At 35.5% G+C, this 21656-nt stretch overlaps 3 protein-coding genes across 3 annotated transcripts; all 3 read left to right on the top strand.

Annotated features, from left to right (window-relative positions):
• The first annotated feature begins 1966 nt into the window (after positions 1-1966).
• LOC114527781 lies at positions 1967-7205 on the top strand. Its single transcript, XM_028549473.1, has 3 exons — positions 1967-2370; positions 3423-3712; positions 3878-7205. The coding sequence occupies exons 1-3, from the start codon at positions 2022-2024 to the stop codon at positions 4082-4084; spliced, it is 846 nt and encodes a 281-aa protein (XP_028405274.1). The 5' UTR covers positions 1967-2021; the 3' UTR covers positions 4085-7205.
• A 1103-nt stretch (positions 7206-8308) lies between these two features.
• LOC114527842 lies at positions 8309-13516 on the top strand. Its single transcript, XM_028549545.1, has 4 exons — positions 8309-8711; positions 10147-10424; positions 10716-10926; positions 11015-13516. The coding sequence occupies exons 1-4, from the start codon at positions 8345-8347 to the stop codon at positions 11050-11052; spliced, it is 894 nt and encodes a 297-aa protein (XP_028405346.1). The 5' UTR covers positions 8309-8344; the 3' UTR covers positions 11053-13516.
• Positions 13517-14161: 645 nt separating this feature from the next.
• On the top strand, positions 14162-18573 carry LOC114527851. Its single transcript, XM_028549554.1, has 3 exons — positions 14162-14566; positions 16543-16802; positions 16924-18573. The coding sequence occupies exons 1-3, from the start codon at positions 14203-14205 to the stop codon at positions 17149-17151; spliced, it is 852 nt and encodes a 283-aa protein (XP_028405355.1). The 5' UTR covers positions 14162-14202; the 3' UTR covers positions 17152-18573.
• Positions 18574-21656: the final 3083 nt, after the last annotated feature.

Below are 21656 nucleotides of genomic sequence, written 5' to 3'. Positions count from 1 at the left end.
CGGTCGGAGAGGTTTATGCAAACTAGATTAGTCTCAACCAATCCTGGCCTCAGATCTCTGAATAAGGGTGAAAGGTTGTTAGGTCGCCCACGCCTGATTCTGCAAATATTCAAAGCAGCAAATCGAAATTCTGTGTTCCGGCAGTGAGAAAAATGAGCATCGCATAATTACCGATTGTCATTATGTATTTGTTATACCACACTTTTGAAGTACCACACTTTTGAAGTATGGAAACTCAATGACATGCAATGGGTGACTGATCAAGTAAGCCCGTTGGCTAACTTTACTATCCTATGTTTTCTGATTTTGAACAGGGCCGGATTAACCATATGGCTGAAGGGGCGTCCGCCCATGGGCCCCGCGCTTTAGGGGCCCCGCGCTTTACTCGGTTATAATTTTTTTTTGCGCGTGAGTCGACGCCGTCACGCCGAAAGGGCCCCAACCAAAGCCGCATGGCCACAAAATAAAATAACGTTATTCCAAAAAGTAGGTATTTACTAAAAGTTCGTTTAAGAAATTCATTTTAGAATCTTGCATAAACTGCAGTTTAGACATGACTCATTGCCTATTTGTGTTACCGGAGTGCAGGTGTCATTTGACACGACGTCTCATTTTACAAACAACAAGATTACAGTCGACTAGTCGAGACATTCAAATATATATCAACGTTTTTAGTCAATATTTTTATTTTATAGGCGCCCTCCAACAACCCTACAATGAGGGCATAGCCATCTCCACAGGGTCTGAATACCTGCAACTATATATAAAATAAAAATATTGACTAAAAACGATGTCATAGAGTTATTTTTGCACATCATTATATACATATTATTTTTTGATTTCACGACAATCTGAATTTCGGCCCGCCGGGGGGGGGTTGAGGGGCCCCGCGCTGAAAAAATGCTACGGGTCCCGCGATAGGTTAATCCGGCCCTGGCAGATTTTCTCTATATAATTCCTGAGTTTACTCTCCCTAATCTCTTATGGCTCTTATCGCTTCTCAATCTAAATTCGCTGTTCGCATGGCCATTGCATTGAGGCAAAGCTATGCAAAGGTAAAAAAGCATCCTCTTTTAAATTTTTTGATTTATGATTACATACCATGCATACATTGAATTCGTTTGATATGAAGAATGAAGACAATGGCGGCCATGCATGTCGAACGGTCCCACTAAAATTCAATTTGTTGTCGTGAAGATGCGGGAAAAGGTTATTTACGGGCATAAACAAAATATTTAATAATATTTAATAATATTTCTCAATTCTCATTCTTAAATTTGTGGGAGAATCACTATATTCGTCATGTATGGACCCTGTTTTAAAACGTCTAAATTCATCTTCTAGCTGATCTTCTGTGTTTGAAAGTCTAAAACTATAGTATGGTAAAAACTGTATTTCACAAGGACACAGGAAAGTACATTTTCTCCATGTGCAGGCTGATTAAAACCAAAGATATTTAGCTTTGTCCAGAATTTAGGAATCCGACCACAAAAATATCGTGCATGCCATCGCGGGTGCAAAATGCAGGTATAAACACTAATGAATATTCACGCAAGGCATTTAGAGAGTGTCCTAAGAATATATGTCACGATATGAGATTTCCAGTGAAATTTCGATTTATAGTTACAATTTTCTTTTTTTAAAAGATATGAACGAGTAGTCGATATACGGTACAACTGAGCAAATTCGCGCTCATATATACGTTTTAAAATTAGTTGCAAGTTCTTTAAATTAAGACTAATACAAGAAAACGTATGAAGTTGACTGACACTGGGTCTTCTGTTTACCCTTCGTTATTTAGTGGGATGGGTATAAGCCCCTTCTCCAGCTGGAAGTGAACCAATCATTACGTTACACGGGTAAAATTTCAGGCCATCCAAAGCCAATCAGATACTTCACGAAGTGTGCGACGAGTTTGTATAGGACCTGGGACGGGGAATCTGCATTTTTAATAGTACACCAGCCTCTGTATTCGTTGTCTGTTTGCCCTGGCAGCGGAAACAGACTCCTTTGTATCTATTATGCAACCCGAAAAACTAGATCTACTTGACTCTCCTGGGAAATTGTACGATTATTTGCTTATATCTCTTTCCCAGAGATTCAATGAGAGGGATAAGGATGTGTTCCAATTCTCGTTCAGATATATATTGCCTATGCAAGTTCTAGAAACGCAAAAGCCATTGAAGTGGTTTCAAAGTTTGGAACACCGAATGGAATTGTCGTGGCGCAACGTTAATTCTTTAGTTGGTTTTTTGAAAGAAGCATCGCGTGACGAACTGTTATCTGTTATTCGTGATTACCAAGCAAGAATCGGTATAATTAAATTTTTTCAGAAGCATCTTCAAGCAAAATTCCCTGAAATACGTCTAAGTATGTACTTTTGTTATGATTTGAATAGGTATTCTTAATATGTTTGTCTACGCAAGAACATTGACTGATTCAGAATAGGAAATGTTAGTCTTCGCATGCAGCTATCGAGAAGTTAACATGATGTTCGATGTACAAGAGTCTGAAGATCTCTTTTACACTTTAAAACGGCTTTACACCCTCAAAAGTATTAAGTTCTTAGCGAACATTTTGAGGCTTTTAAGCATGACTTGGGCCACAAATTCGCTCAAACAAACCGATGGCGATACTATTAACATCCTTGCTATATTTTCTCTTAATTGAGCAAATGAGCATGTTCTCTGCAGACTAGTCTTAGCTTATGCAATACATATACAGTACAGTGCTGTATCCCACTATATATACTAGCTAGCATGAGTTATATATAATGACGCACTTGAATGCTAAGAGACAACTATATTTCGTTTGCAAGTTGTTCAAAGCTATATATATTTTAGCGGTATACAAACAAATATAAGATTGTATCATTTTACCCTGGTTTATACAACCAGACGACAAAAGCTTTGTTTTATAAGGTAACCCTTCAGTTAAAAGAAAAGTTTCGACTAAGTGGGTAGACTTCGCGTTTATAAGTTCGGCTATTGAATGATCGGCTATTGAAGTTTAAACACTGCGAGAACTACAGTAGACATGCAGTATTATAGCAATTCAATTATTAATAGGCCTAGGCATATATGTCTATTAGAAAGTATAGATAGTATTTCAGTTCAAAACATCAGTGGCAATGGCAGTGATATCTTGTTTACACATTGTCAAAATCGAAAGTTCTTCTTGAATTTAAAATTGAATTGTTCCGCGCGTTTCCGGAACGTAATTCGATACCGATCTTTATAACCTATGGACATGGTGACGACATTCATACGATTTATTAATGGTATGACGAAATTGAAACTAAAACACCTTTGAGGAACGCTGAAAAATCAATGAATTTTATCTGCGTTTATGAAATGACATGTAATAATTTATGCACATATAACAGCGAGTAATTAAAATTTATTTTGTCTTTAACTTTACAGAAGAAGAATTAAAAAGAAAATGGTCATCGAAAAACAACTTGGCGAAAAATTATTTAAGAAAATGTCGGAAAATGCTCCGTGAAAGCGATTTACCTATAAATAGCGATTTATCTATAAATCGTGTTCGCAGCCTCTTCTCAAAAGGTGTTATCCTCCTGGTAAAGAGTTGTTCTCCTATATGTTCTCCGCCATCCAGTGATGCTTCGCACTTAGTTTGCCTGAAGCTTCTCTATTTGGCCGATTTATTTTACGATAGATTTAAGGGAATGATAATTGATCACGAAGAACTAGTAAGTGCTCCTTTAATGTTGTTTAACTTGTCCATCATGCAATATTAATTTCATTAAAATCGTTTCAATTTCTTACATTTTTTGATATGAGTGAGATGCATTGCTCTATGTTATCATGTTCTAGGATCTAAGCCGTTCTGACGTTTACGTGTCATCTTCTTTTAGCTGAATATCAAACCATTGCCATCTGGTAAATTTTTGGCTCTTGATAATCGTAGTCTTATTCGTGGGCAAACCTCCTGTAATCCTGGATTCAAACCTGTAATGCATGCTCAAGCTCATCACGAAATATCAAACAGAAGACGCAGTTCATGTGAAGTATTTGGTTTTCACATGAGACTATGTTCCATGTTTCTACGTGGATTTTTCTAAAGCTTGCCGGGTATGATGAAAGCTGGGCTGAGAAAAGTAATGTTTGGAATTTATTATTGGTAATTTAATTTATTCGATATAGCGTAACTGCACTAAAGCCAGGCCCACTGAAGCCGGTTTTCCTCTAGCGATATTTCTCGCGCGAAGCGACGTTGTTCTTTTGTTTGAGAGCTTTCAACTGCAACCATCTGGAACAAATTGCCCAAATTCAAAGGAATAAAGTCGCTTCGCGCGAAAAATAACGCTAGTGGAAAACCGGCTTTGTTGTACGATTTTAATCGGCTAATATCAAATTGTTTTGATGTATTCCGATTACAATCTGCCGACTAAAATCGCTTAGAAGTGTCATCGTACACCTAAGGATTTAATCGACCGACTAAAATCGTACGATAAATCGCGTTGTGTGCGGCCTGGTTTAAGGTGTCTCGATCTAGTTATCAACTAAGTTTATCACAACCCCTACCGCGTGAGCAAATTCACGTTATTGGAATTTCCATTTTTAGAAAAGCAATATACCGAACGATTGACTTTTCTCATTTTATACGGTATCCTACGTGACCTAAATTTTGAGAATGCAGTATTGTTCCAAGAAAAACAAACTTTCTAATACCGAAAATATCCCGTGATGCTAAAAATTTTTTTGAAGAACGGACATTTTTTGATTCTTCAAAAATCTGGCTTCACAGATTGTTTTCTCATATTTTGCTAGATGTTGGTTTTTCTCCATTTAAATGATGCACGAAAAAAATTGGGGGTCACCGTTCTTTCAGTTGGCAACTTTTTTTCGGCTAATAGGTGATTTCGGTGTACGTTTCGTTCACGTATGTCGCCGTAGCAAAGGCCGAACTCTTTTCTAATTTGAACGTGCGCAGTTCAATAGTGATTCAAATGTAGAGACGAAAATTAACAAACCCAACATCCGTTGAATAATTTATATAAACACGTAGTTTGAACACCTCAAATTGTTGAGCACCTGGATTTTTGAAAACCATATCGAGCCACATCATATACGTTGGATCGATACAGTTTTTAAGAACTCCGGTATTCCTTTTGAAAAGGTGTAACCTACGATCTCTTTTAGGTTTTTACTATATCGAGTCACCTTTAATTTCAATGGAAGGAATTTATATATAGGCCATCTCAGTTTTTAACTTTAGATATAGTTGTCTCTAGTGAACAAGAATCAGTATGCCTGGTTGATTTCCTGCTAGTTACTTCTTAACGAATGTGTGCTGAATAATTGTGCATGATTTAGTTCTTACTGATTGCCTTTTTATCACACAGTCGATCTCATGACTGAAACAAAATGTGAAAGTTTAGCAGCAGTGAAAACAAAAGGAGCCATGCAGCTTCAATCTTGTCTTAAATGCAAAAGTAAATTGTAAGACTGTATATAAGATTGTATTGCCAAGCCTGATAGGCTGGGTGTGAAATGGCAGTGTGTGGGCCGCCATATGCAACTAATGTTGCATTAAATTCTACCTCGGAATTCTGCAAAATGCACAAGGAGAGAGGTTGAAAAAGAAAATGGCGGTTTACGAGACTCCCAATATTGTAATTGTTTTAACAAAACCTCGAAACCTTTAGCTAATGCGAAGGGTTATCCGAGAAAAACGATGGCATTAAACTAGATGTCGTAACAGAGTTAAGTGTACGAAGCTCCCAAACGTGTGACGGACGTCTTGAGGCAGCCTCAAAATTATCCTCGCTAGAAGGTGTATATAATGATGGGCTGCGCGAAGACGAATGTCGTAAAACATATGGTGTTGCATGTAAACTGCGATCAGGTGTGTAGCCAGTTTGGGTGCATGAAACCAGTCAAACCACTATTATGTTATTGGGATGTATATGTACCTCTCTGTATCATGAGATAAAGCCGTAACACATCCTCATCATCTTAACGCAAGATGTAGGGAGAGGGGTTATGGCTGAATTGTAATTAAACGATAATCGGGCAAGTCAATGAGTCGCTGACAGCGGTTATCGAGATGCAAAGAAATGCATCTAAATAACATAGTACGCAACACGTATACTATATAGTATAAGTATACTGATATAGGGTTTCCTCAGATAGTCCCTTAAAATTCTGAGCTCGAGTGTTTGGTTGCACTTATGATGATTATGATTGTCTCTGGTGATTATGATTGTCTCATAAACTTCATAGAATCCAACGTTATGACGATTCGGTATTTCATAATGTGGAAATGAAGATGTTTGTAGTGCGACCAAAAGCCGACACAACTTTGAAATTCTCTTTGTTGCATGAATATCACAAAGTTTATATGCATGATTAGCTGAATTAAGGTTATGTCGCAAAATAATACGGGTGTAGAAAGCTCGTAAAAATGTCGTGTAAAAGCCTCAAAAAGCTCTTTGATGGAAGTTATGCGAAAACTGCAGAATAGGCTAAACTGATGTTATAGAATATTGATACACTATAACCTTGCTAATGCGAGTATCAAAATAATGTGTCCATAGGACGTACGTCAGGCCACGATTACGGCGACGATATGTCGACGGTCGTCGGTAAACAATGTCGAAAATTGCTTTAATACCGTATGGTTTTATAGCTTCAGTAGAGATTAGACCGGTATTTTATGTATACTATAGCCCTGTCAAGTTTGACCTGGGTATCGAATAGGTGCATGTGTACGGTTTTCAATATCACGGAAGTTAAAAAACACTTCCTTCAAATCTTTGATATATTTACACGTTTTGTCGGTTTTTATATATAAGATTGCAATTGTAAGCTAAGTGTCAGTGATATATATTTATAATCTTAGTTATGCAACTAAAATCATTCTTATACTTGTATCCATTATTATAAATTATTTGTATTTTAGAGGCTGAGTAATTGTTATAGATTTTTTGCTTTTATTAATGACCTAAAAATAGCTGTAAGTTGCACCGATAATTCTGTATTAATTATTTACTATATATACTCGATTGTATTAAGATTAGTGTAGATATGCATGCATGTATCTCAGTATCTGTTTGTAAGTTATAAATGATATATAGATAATATAGATTGTTATAGATACGATCAGACATGAAATGTGCATTTTATAAAACACTTTGTTTGATTTACTCAATAAAAGTGCTACACAATGTAGTTCTGTTTTGAATTAATGAACTATATAGCTATATATAGCCAGGGATGGTATTTGCGTCCGTGGGATACTTCTCTTGTAAAAGTCATATTTCCTGTGACAATTTCTTTCTTGGTTCTTCGACTGTGGCTTCACAGACTTCAACTTTACCTATAACACGACTGGGGATATCAACTTCCTTATGAACTCCAACCTTGAGGATTTATAGATCACGTCCACAAATTGCCTATTTTTAAGTTCTGGCGTTCTAAATATGGGCAGCATGTGATATTGGAAATATGATCCAAGTTTTTTAATTGTTTTCGATGCAGTCTAGCAACAATAACACTGTCGAAGAGGTTATGCAAACTGTGTTATAGTCTCCACCAATCCTGTTCCCAGATCTCTGAATAAGGGTGAAAGGTTATGAAATCGCCAAGCAGGAAGTGAAACATGCATATATATACACCAAGATTAAGACCCAGTTTATACTGTGAAAGTTTTTGTGTTCATGTTTAGAAATTTTCATTGTTACAAGACTTATAATAGCCAAGTTTTGAATTTAATAACCAGGTTTTGTAGCCGATGTCACAGTGAAATTACTTGGTGTTGACCACTGTTATTGTTTCCTCAAATTTCCATCGAGTCCTTTTAAAACTCCAACTGTGATTGCTGAGAAAATTCGAAAATGTAAACCTAGCTTAATTTTACAAATACAGTGGTCCTTCCAGCTGATCTAAGTATAAAAATCCGGCAACAAATCAGAAGACATTTAGTCAGATCCTCGACAAAACTGAATTGTCATTACCTTCATCCGAAATTTCAAAATCGTGAACAAAATAACTTGCATAAATATAATTCGTAGAGAAGCTTAATTTAATTACATCGCAAATCAAAATACCGACAATGGAGCTTTCAAGTGAAAATTTTGCTCCCGATTGTGATTATTTTAAGTGCTTACTCTGGCTCAAAATAAAATTCAATTAATTATAAGAATTCTTAGTAACTGATTTCGAAGAATCAAATCACATGACGTGCATGGAACTTGTACACAGAGGTCCTGGAACTAGTCTGAATTGTGCAATAAATAATACCCATCCACGGACGTCAGCGGCTTATTCGCCTGAGTTGGCGGCTGTGTACGACCAGGCTTCTTTATTTTGTATTTGTTATGCAAGCTGAACTTCAACATAGACATTCAAGATGCGAGACTCTAGCGTCACCTAGAAAATTATACGATAATTTACTAGTACACATTTCGCAGAAATTTGATAATAGAGAGAAGGTTTTGTTCGAGTTCTCATTTAGGCATGATATGCCAATGCGAGTTCTGGAAACCCAAGAACCACTGAAATGGTTCCGCTGTTTGGAACAACAAATGAGATTGTCGTGGAACGACGTTAACTGCTTGGTCGATTTTCTCGAAGAAGCATCGCTTGAGGAACTCTTAACTGTTGCTCGGGATTACCAAGCAAGAATTACAGTGATTACATTTTTTCAGAAGCATCTTCAAGCAAAATTCCCTGAATTACGTCTAAGTATGTTTGCTAGCTAAGCCTTCATTTTTGTCGTAAATACTAGATGACCTTCTCCAATAATTAAGTTTGCTTGGGCCTATAATCGGAACTGTTACAGAATATTATTGCGCATGCAAATAGCCACTCAAAATGTGTATAACAATCGAGCGATGAATTAAGGTATAAACTTCCATCGCTATTTCAATTGTCTCGCTTTTTTGCCTTTTATATAAAGACTATTTCACAATTGTTGCTGTTATGGGTGAAATCACACTTAGCAATTTGCAGTTATACACCAGTCACATCAATTTTTAGTTGTAGATAAATACATGATAAGTGGTAGCGAATAAGTTGGGGTCTTCAAAGATGAATCGGGCCATAAATCTCCGAAATAAGAGGAATCGGAATCTTATATGTATAATTATTAAAATACACAACAAATGGCTATCGTATTATCGAAGGTGCCTTTCATATTACTTATACATACAAGTAGCTATGTCATTACATGACAATTTTTCTTTTGATGCCAGAATCACTATATACTCTATACGATGGAATAATGTAGTACTGTACTGTATTACTATACTGATTTTCCCACTGTACCTGTCTTGATGGAACCGAAACTATAGTTGTATAATTATGGCAGAATGCAATGTGCTATAAGTACAGTATTTCCTTACAAAGTTAGTGGTTTGCCGTGAGTAATATAGAAACTATTTGTCAAATTTCACGCCTATATAAACGTTGAACGACAAACTTTGACAAAAGCATAGTTTGTAAGTAACGAATACTAACGATGACCATACATGTATTTTGAGGCAAAATAGAAAGCCCTTAATAATTCGAACCTTCACAGATTGAATAATTGAATAATTCGAACCTTCACAGATTCGTTTATTTACGGTATACTTTGCGAAAACGTGTTGTGTGACTTGTGTTCAATGATTATTACACATATCTGATATCCATAATTAAGTATATATATACATATTATTTAACATTTAAAGCTTACATGCGAATTATACACTAAACATTTTTGTCCGCGAGAGATGTTTGTTAATGTTGTTCACAGGTGGCGAAAATCGAAAGTGTTTTAAATTATGCTTGGATTTAGAACTTTAATCGATTTGCGTGTTTCGGCGTGTCCCGTACGTTCGAAAGATCCTGTTCATGTCAACATTGTGTCTCACATTTTTAAACAAAATGCATGGTCTAATGAAATTGAACTGTAGTCGTATAGAATTCGCAAGGAAATAGAAACAATATAAATTATGCATTTATGCATGTCGATAGTCTACAAAGATACACTAAGTATTCATGAATACTTAATTTTTTGTGTTCGACTATAGAAAACGACCAAAACGAATGCTCATGGGAATATTCATATAGTGGTTGCGTTTTTTCATGCACCCTTTACAACAATGAATTAACTTTTTTTTCGTACTATTGTACTAAGGCAATAAACTTCAAGAAAAATGGTATTCAAAACAGAACTTGCCGAAGAATTACTTGAGAAGATGTCGAAAACTTCTTCGAGGAAGAGGAGTAAATCGCGATTTATCTATAAATTGTGTTCGCAGCCTTTTTTCCAAAGGTGTCGTTCTCTTGGTAAAGAGCTGTTCTCCAGTTTTGCCATCTAGTAATGGGTTGCAGTCAGTTTGTCTCAAGCTTCTCTACTTGGCGGACTTATTTTATCACAGATTTAAGGCAATGATCATTGATAACGACGAAATGGTAAGTGATCTGTCAATTTAAAAATCAACCCATTTATCCTTGTCTTTATTGTAAATTAAATTATGACCAGCCGTCAATTTAAACTGAAAGTAAAGTGAAGTGACTTTAAAATAAAGTCGAAAATTTACAGTCTTAACCTGTGTCTTACTGGATTCATATATTTTGACTCTCAAGGTGTCCTGTTTATTCGGAATTTGTTTTTACTTTATTGTAAAATAAATTGGTATATTTCAAATAAGTTTATTTATTACAATGAAGGCGAGATCTCATAATTTCTTATTGCTCTTTTAGCTGAATATTAAGCTATTGCCATCTGGTAAATTTTTTGCTCACGATAATCGTATACTTACACGAAAATCGGTCAATCCGAAGGTCAGGCCTGATCATGAAATGCCAGCAGTTCAGCAGGAAATATCCCACAGACGCAGCTCACGTGAAGTGTTTGAATTTCATGTGAGACTATGTTTTACTTTTCTACTTGGGCTTTTTTCAAGCTTGCAAGGTATGATGAGATGGCGGGAAGATTAATGTATATAAAATGAAGTATAATTATGTAATAAAGCATGGTTCTCATATGTCGTAATTCATAGGCGATGTTCTACGATCCATTAAGATACATCAAATCTAAGGACGTGAAGTAGTACTGTCTTAATTTCCACAGTTTCACTACAGGAATAAAAATTATGGACACTTTATGGTAAACAAGGTCAGAGCTGTATGTAAAACTAATTAAAACTGGGTTCCTAACACTCAATCCGCTTATTTCATTTCACGTCCGCGTTTGGTGTGTCTTAAGTTCCCTAATGTCGGTGATCAATGAAACGACGATGACCAACAAATTTGTATGTTGTGTGTGGATAGCGTGTGGATCAATATTTTTTCAAAGAATAAATCAGTAAATAATTTATTTCAGTTACCAATTAAAACATTTCATGCAAGAATGATACCGACAATAACTATCGCCGTCGCTGATAAATTACGACACATGTTAAACCAAGCCTAATTGTGACTTTTTGGCACAGACTGGCTAGATTAAGATGGATCGATACAGTTTTCAAAAATTTCGGTTCTCTCAAAATATGTTTAAATTCGTTTTTGTTGTCTCTGTATCGAGTCACCTTATTTAACTTCGTCGTAGGTTGAAGATGGTTCCTTAGTGTTTATGTAGACGTCCTTTTCGGCTTTTCTGTTTCAAACTTGGATGCATGGTGGTAAACGGATGCTTGCCTCCCACTTTCTTTACCTCATGCATTTCTGGTGAATGCTTGTTTGCTGATAGATTGTGCAGGGTAGGAAATGGGGCACTCAACTTCGAAATCCTTTTTGTAAGATATGCACAAAAAGAGAGATTGAAAACTAAAATTAGCAATTTCCTATTGTCATTTACACAATCAATTCGATGACGAAAACTGAATTTACTTATAGTGGCGACTGGCGGGCTTTAAAACGAATAGGAGCCATCTTTGATCTAATGGTAGTAATGCTATATATATAAGCCTTAGAGTTATTATTGCGTTCGCGAGGTACTGCTTTCTGCTGTACTCAACTTCGAAAGGGAGTGCACTGAGTAAATTAATTAATATGATAAATGATAAAATGTTGGTGTGTGAGACACCTAATGTTTAGAACGTTTTAACAAAACCTCGAAACCATCTTTACTAAACAAGAGGTGCTAAGAGGTAGGTTAAAATGTGTAACAATGATAAACCTTTAGCGAGTGCGAAGGTTATCGAGCATAATGTACGTAGTCCATTAAGCTGAAGCATGTAGTGCATGAAGCTGCTACGATTGTGACAAACGTCGCAAGACAGCCTTAAAATTATCCTTGGTGGAGGCTGTAATAATGGACGATGTGTGATTGATGTCATAAAACAAACGGTGGTGCATATAAATTGCGATAAGGTCACTATTTCCTCATGGGGTGCATGAAGCCCTCATGAAGAATGACGTAAGTAACCTCGGAACATCTTCATAAAAGATGCATAGAGAGAGGTTTCGCTGTTAAATTGTAAATTAATGATAACCGGACAGCGAGTTGCTGGCAGCGGTTATCTGGCAGATGCAAACGATGCCCGAAAACTTATTTGATACCATGTATTGCATCACATATTGCCTCAAATCAGTGCGTGTAAGTAACACGTACGAGAAGTGTTCCCTCGGGTTTCACTTTCTCAATGAAGAATGTGGTAACACAACTTCAAAAATTTTGTTTGACATAAAGATATGTTAAACCTACTTTATAAAACTCCACATTGTGACGAATTGTTGATTCGTAATGTGTGAAGGAGTGTATGAAGATTACTGTCATGCGACTTACCGCTAACATGCACCGCTCTGGGATTATGTTAGAGGTTACGTCGCAAAACAATGCGGTGTAGGAAACTCCTATACTATTACGTCGAAGGTTGCAACACAGCCTTTGAATCTTTTTGATACAAAATGTACAAAAGGATACATGTTAGACCTAAGAGGCAAATGAATAAACACTCAAACACATATTGAGAGCTTCCAATATGTGGACTGTCGGGTGAAAGCCTCGAAAAGCTCTTCGATTCAAGGTATACGAAGACTAAACTGATGTTAGTACAGATATATGATAATATTGCAAATTAATGCACATATATCAATAACGTGCGCATGAGACGGCATGCCACGATTACGCCGGGCGACAATTCTCGTCGGTGAACAACCTCGAAAACTGCTTTGATACCATGTATTGTATCATACCATTAGTAGAGGTTAAACTTAGCAGTTTATACGATAGGCGATAGCGCCCTGTCGAGTGTATCATGAGTATTAAATACCTAGGTGTGTATCATTCTCTAGTATGACTATGTTATTAAAGAAATTTGAACACAACCTAATCTTTGATTTTTACACGTTTGATATAAGTTGATAATTGTAAACATGTATTAGTAAAATATTTAGAGGGTTTAGTAATTATTAATATTATAGATTTTTAGTTTGCCTAAAAATTACTGCATGTATAAGCGGTAATAATTCTGTAAATTAAGCTTTATTGTCTATATAGGGAATATTCATGCATGTTCAGTAACGTAGCCAGCCTGACTATATGTCCCGCTATGCTAATATTTTGGTATTTATTGAGTGTGAAAACAATGAATTTCTAAAGACATGAATAATTATAATAACACGAAACTTACATGGCGGGACAAAATCGTCAGGCTGGCTACGCCACTGTGCATGTTCAGTATATTCGTAAGTATTAAATTATAAATGATAGACAATTGTTGCATGTAGTTACGATCAGACATGAAATGTATATTCTAAACAGCCTGTTTGTTCAATAAAAGTGCTGCTCTATATTTCTTTATATATACCTTTATTTGTTCAATACTGAAAAGTGCTGCACCATATCCTGTTCTATATCTATATTTTGAAACAGTATAAAAGGTACTGACAGATGATACAGACAAATAATATTTGCGTAATTTTAGTCCTGTTTACCGGTATATTATTATTAAAGGGAAACTTTTTCTTTTTGGGCACCTATTGCGATGCACAGATTCCGGCCTTATAATTCCCTGTTAATGTATGGCATATACCGCGTGTTTTATACATGCATGGATGCATGCATGCCCAAAAAAGGGCAATAAACTAGCTTTTCCAATCGACATCCGCCAAGTAGCCAATCATCGTCGTTCGTTTTCAGCTTTCCCCGTCAACACGTATATTATATGATACCGTGGGCTAAACGACCCGTCTTTTAGCGGGGTTGCGGGAAAGCTTTCAGTTGTATTTTGTTTCTATATAATATATGCTCAGTCAAATAAAACAGAACGGTAGATGCGGGACGTTGGAGTCACCTAGGAAGTTGTACGACAGTCTACTTCTTAACGTCTACGGCAAAATCGGTGAAAGGGAAAAGGACGTATTTGAATTTTCGTTCAGAAATGACCTGTCGAGTTCAGATCTAGAGAGCCGAAATCCATTGAAGTGGTTTCGCATTTTGGAGCGACGAGGGAAGCTATCGTGGACCGACGTTGAGTCCTTGGTTCATTATCTTAAAGAGGCGTCACTTGATTCTTTGGCATCTCAAGCTCGTCATTACCAGGCCAGAGTTCGAGTTATCAAATTCTTTCAACGATATCTCCAGGAAAGTCTGCCTGGAATCCGTCTCGGTAGGTTACCAAATTTAAATGTCGACATTACGTTTTTATAACTCGGGATTGTATAGATGCATGGTATATGGTTGGTTGCATTGAATGTCTCATCGATTTCCGTGCTTTCGAGAGATAATTAAGGTAGCTAATCGGCTACGAAGTTATTATATATTTCGCTGAGTTGCCCAGATACATTACGCAACAAAACTACTTTCATTATTCGCTGCCGGTTATACGCTACTGACTGATTGTACCCGCGATTAGCCGGGGTTTTGTACAGGATTAGATTTGTATAGCATCTTGTGGTTTTGATAGGTAATTATACTACTATACGATGAATCTTTCATCTCAATTTGTCAAAATCCGGCAGAAGGAAACTCAAATCAAAATAGATTTTAGGTGGTATTTTGTTTCGTATGTTTGTGTTTTGTTTATACTACTTGTAATTTGCATCGACGTCATTGTTCTACATGCACTCTACAGTGTCATGCAGCGCCAAGATCGTATATACTCTTTCATTCTTTATGCATCTGCAATACCAATTCATAGTTTTCTTCTCTTATTCGAATGCGAGTTCGCATCTTCTCTATTCAAACTATGATGATCTAGACTATATGCATACATGATAATCTCGATCATAATTATGCGCGAATGTTGATATTGATATAAGTTTTTTCTAGGGTGCTCAATATAATTATACAGTCATGCAATATTTTCATATCTCCAAACAATGTCACGAGAAATGTACACTATAAACACGACAATAATAGATATATAGATATATTGCTTTGAAGTTTTGAGCTCGCATGGTGAGAATTTGTGAGATCATATATAAATGTAAATAGATATATATATATATATATATATAAAATGGCGTATTCAACACGTATTCATTATATATGATATGCCCAAACGTAACAAATTCCACTTGTGACAATTCAAACAAATGAAGTTGTAAACGTGAATAGTATATTTATGTTTGCCGTAATTTGCTTAATGATTTTAAAAAGTTAAAGCTTGGTATAGTTACATCTAAGGGTAACTAAGTTAATTGATTGGCCCAAACGTATGCATGCAAGCATGAGGGGAATTGTGCTATTGACTGTCATAGCGAAGAACAAGGACCTTTGTGCCGTCTTGGACGCGTACTGAAAGTTTGTTCGTCCCTGAGAACTCGAATTTAAGGTGTACCAAATGTAATTTGATGAAAGAGGAATTTCCCATTCAACTCGGCTATCGCCTCTTTAAATGGAACATTTCGTCTTTCACTTTGCGAAAATATTCTTTCCATTGCACTCATAAACATTCATTATTTGTATACACATATTTATAGTCTCGCGGTTCAGCTGATGTGGACATCTCAGACTTAATATTAAAATCTTACATTATAACGACCATACATGATATCTGCACGTTTATGATCATATCATATGTATATATGCATGACCAAATCGAAAGTTCTGGTCTTCTGGAATATATATATGACGTATATAGTTACTGTCAAGTACGCATGTGATCAGGCATTAGGCATATGCAGGAACTTGCATGCACTTAAAAAGGTCACTGTCTATAGTAGATTAGTCTCTAAAAACAGGTTGAAATAGAAAATATGATATTATTTTGCAAGAAATTTGGTACCAAACTTTCCCAAATTTATTGGGGCCGGGCCGCAGGGGGCGAATGAGTGAGAAATGTTTCCTACAGTCAGATTTGGATAAATCCACGAATTCGTGTTGGATTTTTGATTATAACATTCTTTTGGAGTTAAGCTGTCATTACCATCTCTGTTTTGGAGGTCAGTGCTTTCGGGAAAAGGCCAATTGTCCACAATCTAAATTTTACTGAAATTTTACCGCTGTACAGATATAGCAAAATTATAACAATCATTACTAAAATTTGAATTCTCAAATACACCGGCTATACGACTGTCTTAATCAAGTGTTCTGGCATATCTCAATTTCTATAATAATGGTCTACGTATATTTTTGCTCTAGACGATAAGTTAAACGATAAATGGTGTTCAGAGGAAAACCTGCCAAAGCACTACTTGAAAAGATGTCAGGAATTGCTTCGAGGGGCACAAGATTATGATATATCTTTAAACTATTTGCGGAGTCTATTTTCTAAAGGAATGGTTATATTGGTAAAGAGTTGTTCTACTAATGATTCCCAGTCAGCTTGTTTCAAGCTGCTTTACTTAGCTGATCTATTTTACCAAAGATTTAAGGGAGTGATAGTCGCTGATAAAGAACTGGTAAGCCATGTTTTAAGCTCTTTCCTCTCATTACGAGTTACTTTATGTTATATAGGAGTATTTTGGAAATCATTATAATGCTATTATGGTGTATTCTCATTATAGATTTTTCTGTTTTTAGCTGAATATCAAGCCTCTTTCGTCAGGTAAATTTGTATCTCTCGATGGTCGTGGAAGAACGCCAGTAGTTCTCAGACGAAGAAGTTCAGTACAAGTTGAAGTTTTTCAGCAGTTTATTCAGAGGCGAGGTTTACATGAATTCAACATGTCGTTCACTGTATTAATGTGTGTAATATTACCACTGGCTGGACTTGTTACAAGTTCAGTACTAGGTATGATTTCAAAATAAAAAAGCTAGATATCTGATTAATTTTGGTTGAAAATGGCTCGATCTTTGAATAGTATAACATCTTGTATCAATTATTTTTCCAGAACCAGTGATTTCATATTACAAGGCCCTATATATTTTACTGACTGTGCCTTGAACATAACTACAATTGATGAAAAAATTACACTTTCTATAACATTTCCTAGTTTGGAAAATTCCTCGATATTAATATTAACAATTGATGTAAACCAATCGAAGCCATTCTTAACCAAAATTATGTTAAATGCCGGAGATAAAAGGGGATCCGCATAGAGTTGGATAATGCAGGAAAAGTTAAAACTAAAAGGATTTATACTAAAAAGAGAATATGGGGTGTGAGAAAAAAATTTTTGCATCACAAGAAAACTGAATTCAGACAACGAAATGTAAAATGAAAGTTTGAAACCATTGAGGAAAAAAAGATAGAATTAATTAAAAAGGAAACAATAAATTAAAAGGAATGTGACAAAACACGGATAGCTTACGTTAAAAGTCACAACGAAAAGTCAAATATGATATAAGAAACCAGTAAAGAAACACGAGACAAAATGCGTGCAAGACGTAAAATAAGGAGGAAACACATTAAAGCTTATAATAATGGCTTGAAGATATTAGTGATTTGTTAAAAAGATAACAAATTCACGAGTGATACAGATATTAAAGATTGAAAGAGTTTAAAAGATTATATTGACATGGGCAAGCAAGTTTGACTCCCTTGTCGGAAGAAATAAGAAAACATGAAACAATTTGAAAGTTGGAAAAAGGTGTAAAATGAAATTAAACGAAGTGAGGTAGTTAAACGCCTCTCAGTATTTAAAACAAAAGTGAAGTTTTAAATGAAGTGTATGATTATAAATATACCTCTGAGTTAGGATATTTAAAACAAAAATGAATGAAGTTTTAAATGAGGTTAAATTTTTAAAGAAAAAATTGAAATATTGTAAACAATTTATTGACATTCAATGAAAATAGATTTGAACGAAAAATGATTATAAATGTATTTTTACATGCAGACAAAAATAAAATTGTAAAAATAACAAGCCCTGGTAAAACAAGAATGAAGTTTGAATAAATGAAGCTAAATTTTTTATTATTGATGTGTGTGCGTATGTATATGTGAAATAAGGATGAATAGGTGTAGTAAGACATCTTAGTTGATAGATGTAATGAATTTAAATGAACAAATACTACATAAAAAGCAAGAACGATGAAAATAATTGATATTTTGTATGAGCATATAACAAAACAAACAAAGTGCAACTGAGAGAAAATGCGTTTCATGTGTAAAAAATTAGTATTTGTATATAGTACATTTCTATACAGATATTTGGTAGACTTGTTGACGTTTTAGTATATAATAAACATTTGTCACTAAGAATCGCTGAATAAAATGTGTATTTATTGCAGACCCAAATGGCATTCTCTTATTTCTCTATTAATGGTTTTGAAAATATGACTTTTTTGATATTATCCATGGCCATGTATATTTAATTCCTGTGGAACTAACATGCATGCGCAAGACGGACAGTTAAAGACCAAAAGAAGGACAGCGAAAACTGCCAATGTTATTTATTGTCGTGGGAGTTTCGGATTGGTGGTATTGCTGACTAATACTAATGATACACTGAAGATCTCCTTGTCGAAATCACCAAATGTCCGGAAAATTGTCTTTTATGCTATACTGTGTGCCTGCATGCATGTGAAACCAACAGGGTAAATTCAGGATTACTCCCCACCCCCCAACTATTCTTTTAGCCATTTTAGGGGTAGTTTTGCATGACTACTATATAATATATATATATATATATATATATATATATATATATATATATATATATACAGTAGGAGGCAAAAGTTTGAGTCCAGTGACTGTATTTCATTGTTTTAGCAGCATATATTAATATTCTACAGAAAACCTTACCAATAAGTAAACTACAAAAAAGTACACGAGTAAACAGAAAAATACATGCTGTACAACAACTATGAGACGTTATGATATTCATTTTACGTATGTTAATGTGCAAAAATGCATTTCATGTCAATGCTTAGTGTCCCTCTTTTTTGCTCTTGAAATGACGTTTATTCTTGCTGGCATAGACTCCATAGGTTTCTTAATGTCGCACGTTTAATACCTTGCCAGAATTCGTTGACCACTTGCCTCAAGTCATTCTGGCTGGCGGGTCTGTGCCTCGCCCTTTTCCGGTTAAAACGGTCCTACAAGTACTCGATAGGTTTCAGATCTGGAATTTGAGGTGGAAAGCCATGAGAACGAGATCACCAAAACGAGTTTGCTTCTAAACGATTTCTGGCACATAGAAGATGTGCAGGTGTTTATGGGATTATCATGTAGTTACACACGCGATCATCCTTGTACCAGATGAAATTCCATGTCCTTGAAGAATTGGATGATACTTTACTTTAATTAGGATCCTATTATATCTTTCAATATTGCCAAACCGAGCATGACGGAAGAAGCTAAAAGTTTGCTTGAGTAGGATTTAGTTTCTTCGAACCTCTCCAAGGTTAGTTGCATACCACCTTTTTAAATTCTCACTTTTTCTGCGATCTTACGAGGAAAGAATCCCTCAATACTTAATGCAACTATTTGTCCTTGTGCACCATCACTTTGCCCTTTTTCCCACCAATCTTGGGCAGTGTAAAGGAATAAGAACTTTATTTTGTTATAATTTAGATCATTAGGACCAAAACAGTGTGTAATTAATATGGTTTACAGTACTGAAACACTAATACGCATGTCTTACTCGAATACACTGCCAGGGTTTAATACTGGAATTCTACAACGACTGGACTCAAACTTTTGCCTCCTACTGTATATATATATATATATATATTATATATATATATATATATATATATATATATAATTATATATATATCAAGTGTGGGGGTTACATCTTTAATCCTACTTATGATGTTTTTATAACATCATAAGTAGGATTAAAGATGTAACCCCCGCACATGATATAACGCTCCGCCGTCCCTGGACACAACCCAAGCAATACATCCATCCAAAGCGTTAATAAGCTTCAATGTGAGAGATCGATTTTATGTACTTATGTATCAATGCGAATGTACATTCTTAACATATCAAATGTCCAAGTGCCACACAACTCATCCCATCGTCGTCATGAACATTCTTACAATGCAGGAAATAAGTATAGTTAAAATACGTAGGTATATTATCCGCGCCAAGTACTTTGTTTATTAGGAACCTACGCCTACAATATCCTGAAGGATTTCAAAATTGAAATCCTACAGAGTATTGTAGGCGTAGGTTTATCAATGCCTGAAGACTTCCCATGTTTTTAGGTGCTGATGCGAAAAGAAAGATATTTTTTAGATAATGCATATGATTCTCACTTCCTCGATCATCGAAGCAAAAAGCAAACTCATTCGAGTTTGAGACATGCATTTCCAGCTAAAATGTTCTACCAAAAAAATAATTGTCATGCATGTAATAAGTAATAAGTGTCATGACATCGTCGATCCAGGCTATTAATTAAAAGGGAAATGTATACATTGGAATCAATCTGTTGAAGGTTGGAGGAAAGCGATTTTTTTTAATTATTATTATAAAAATGTTTGCCAATTGGTAGCCGAGCAGCAAATTACAATCGAAATTACAACCAAAAACGGGAAATATACACTTTTAAAATTTACGATCAGTCGTTATAAGATCACTCCATTTACAAATTATATTACCTATGACTATGACAAAGGCAATTGGACTGTTTTTAAACCGCTCCATCCTGTATTTAAACTTATAAATCTTGTCACATGATTCAGTCTTGTCTCACGTTCCCTAATTCCGTTAACCGTTGCGGGCAGAAGGTCATGTAGCTTATGTGTAGGATCTATCATGTTCTTAATCAAGTTTTTACATATAATATCTCTACGGTTCTCTAGGGTTTTAATACCACACTAAGCCAGTGCTTCTTCGTACGTCCTTTCGGGGTAAATTATTCTAAGCGTTCTCCTTTTAATCCTCTCAATTAATGTCCTAACATTGTTTACAAGTTATAGACTCCCGTGCCAAACTTGGGCACCGTACTCAAGCACAGCTTGAATTAGAGATGTGTTAAACACTATTAGATTCTTTTCCGGTGCCAAATATAACTTTTAAGAACCGTTTTATCAATTACAATCGTTTCGCAGCTTTATTGACGATGTGCTCTGTATTAGTACTCCATTTCAAGTCGTCGTCAATCCATATAAACCAAGCAGTTTATAACTTGTTACCCTTTCCAGGAATATTTCTTGATTTTCTTCCACCTTTAAATAGGGGGTTATTTTTTCAAATTCAGTTGCATTCTCTCATTTTTGGCATATACATTTACTGCGTTGATTTTTTCTTGAATATAACCTGTATTTGCACTGGAGATATGCGCGTGAACATCCATAAACCTGTACATCGTGCTATATCACCCATAAAAATTATTGAGTCATCTTCAACGACCACATATTCT

Source organism: Dendronephthya gigantea, unplaced genomic scaffold, assembly GCF_004324835.1.
Source record: "Dendronephthya gigantea isolate DGI-Jeju-01 unplaced genomic scaffold, DenGig_1.0 000047F, whole genome shotgun sequence".
Taxonomy (NCBI): domain Eukaryota; kingdom Metazoa; phylum Cnidaria; class Anthozoa; order Malacalcyonacea; family Nephtheidae; genus Dendronephthya; species Dendronephthya gigantea.
The sequence above is the reverse complement of the archived record's forward strand: the minus strand, read 5'-3'. Positions and strand labels throughout refer to the sequence as shown.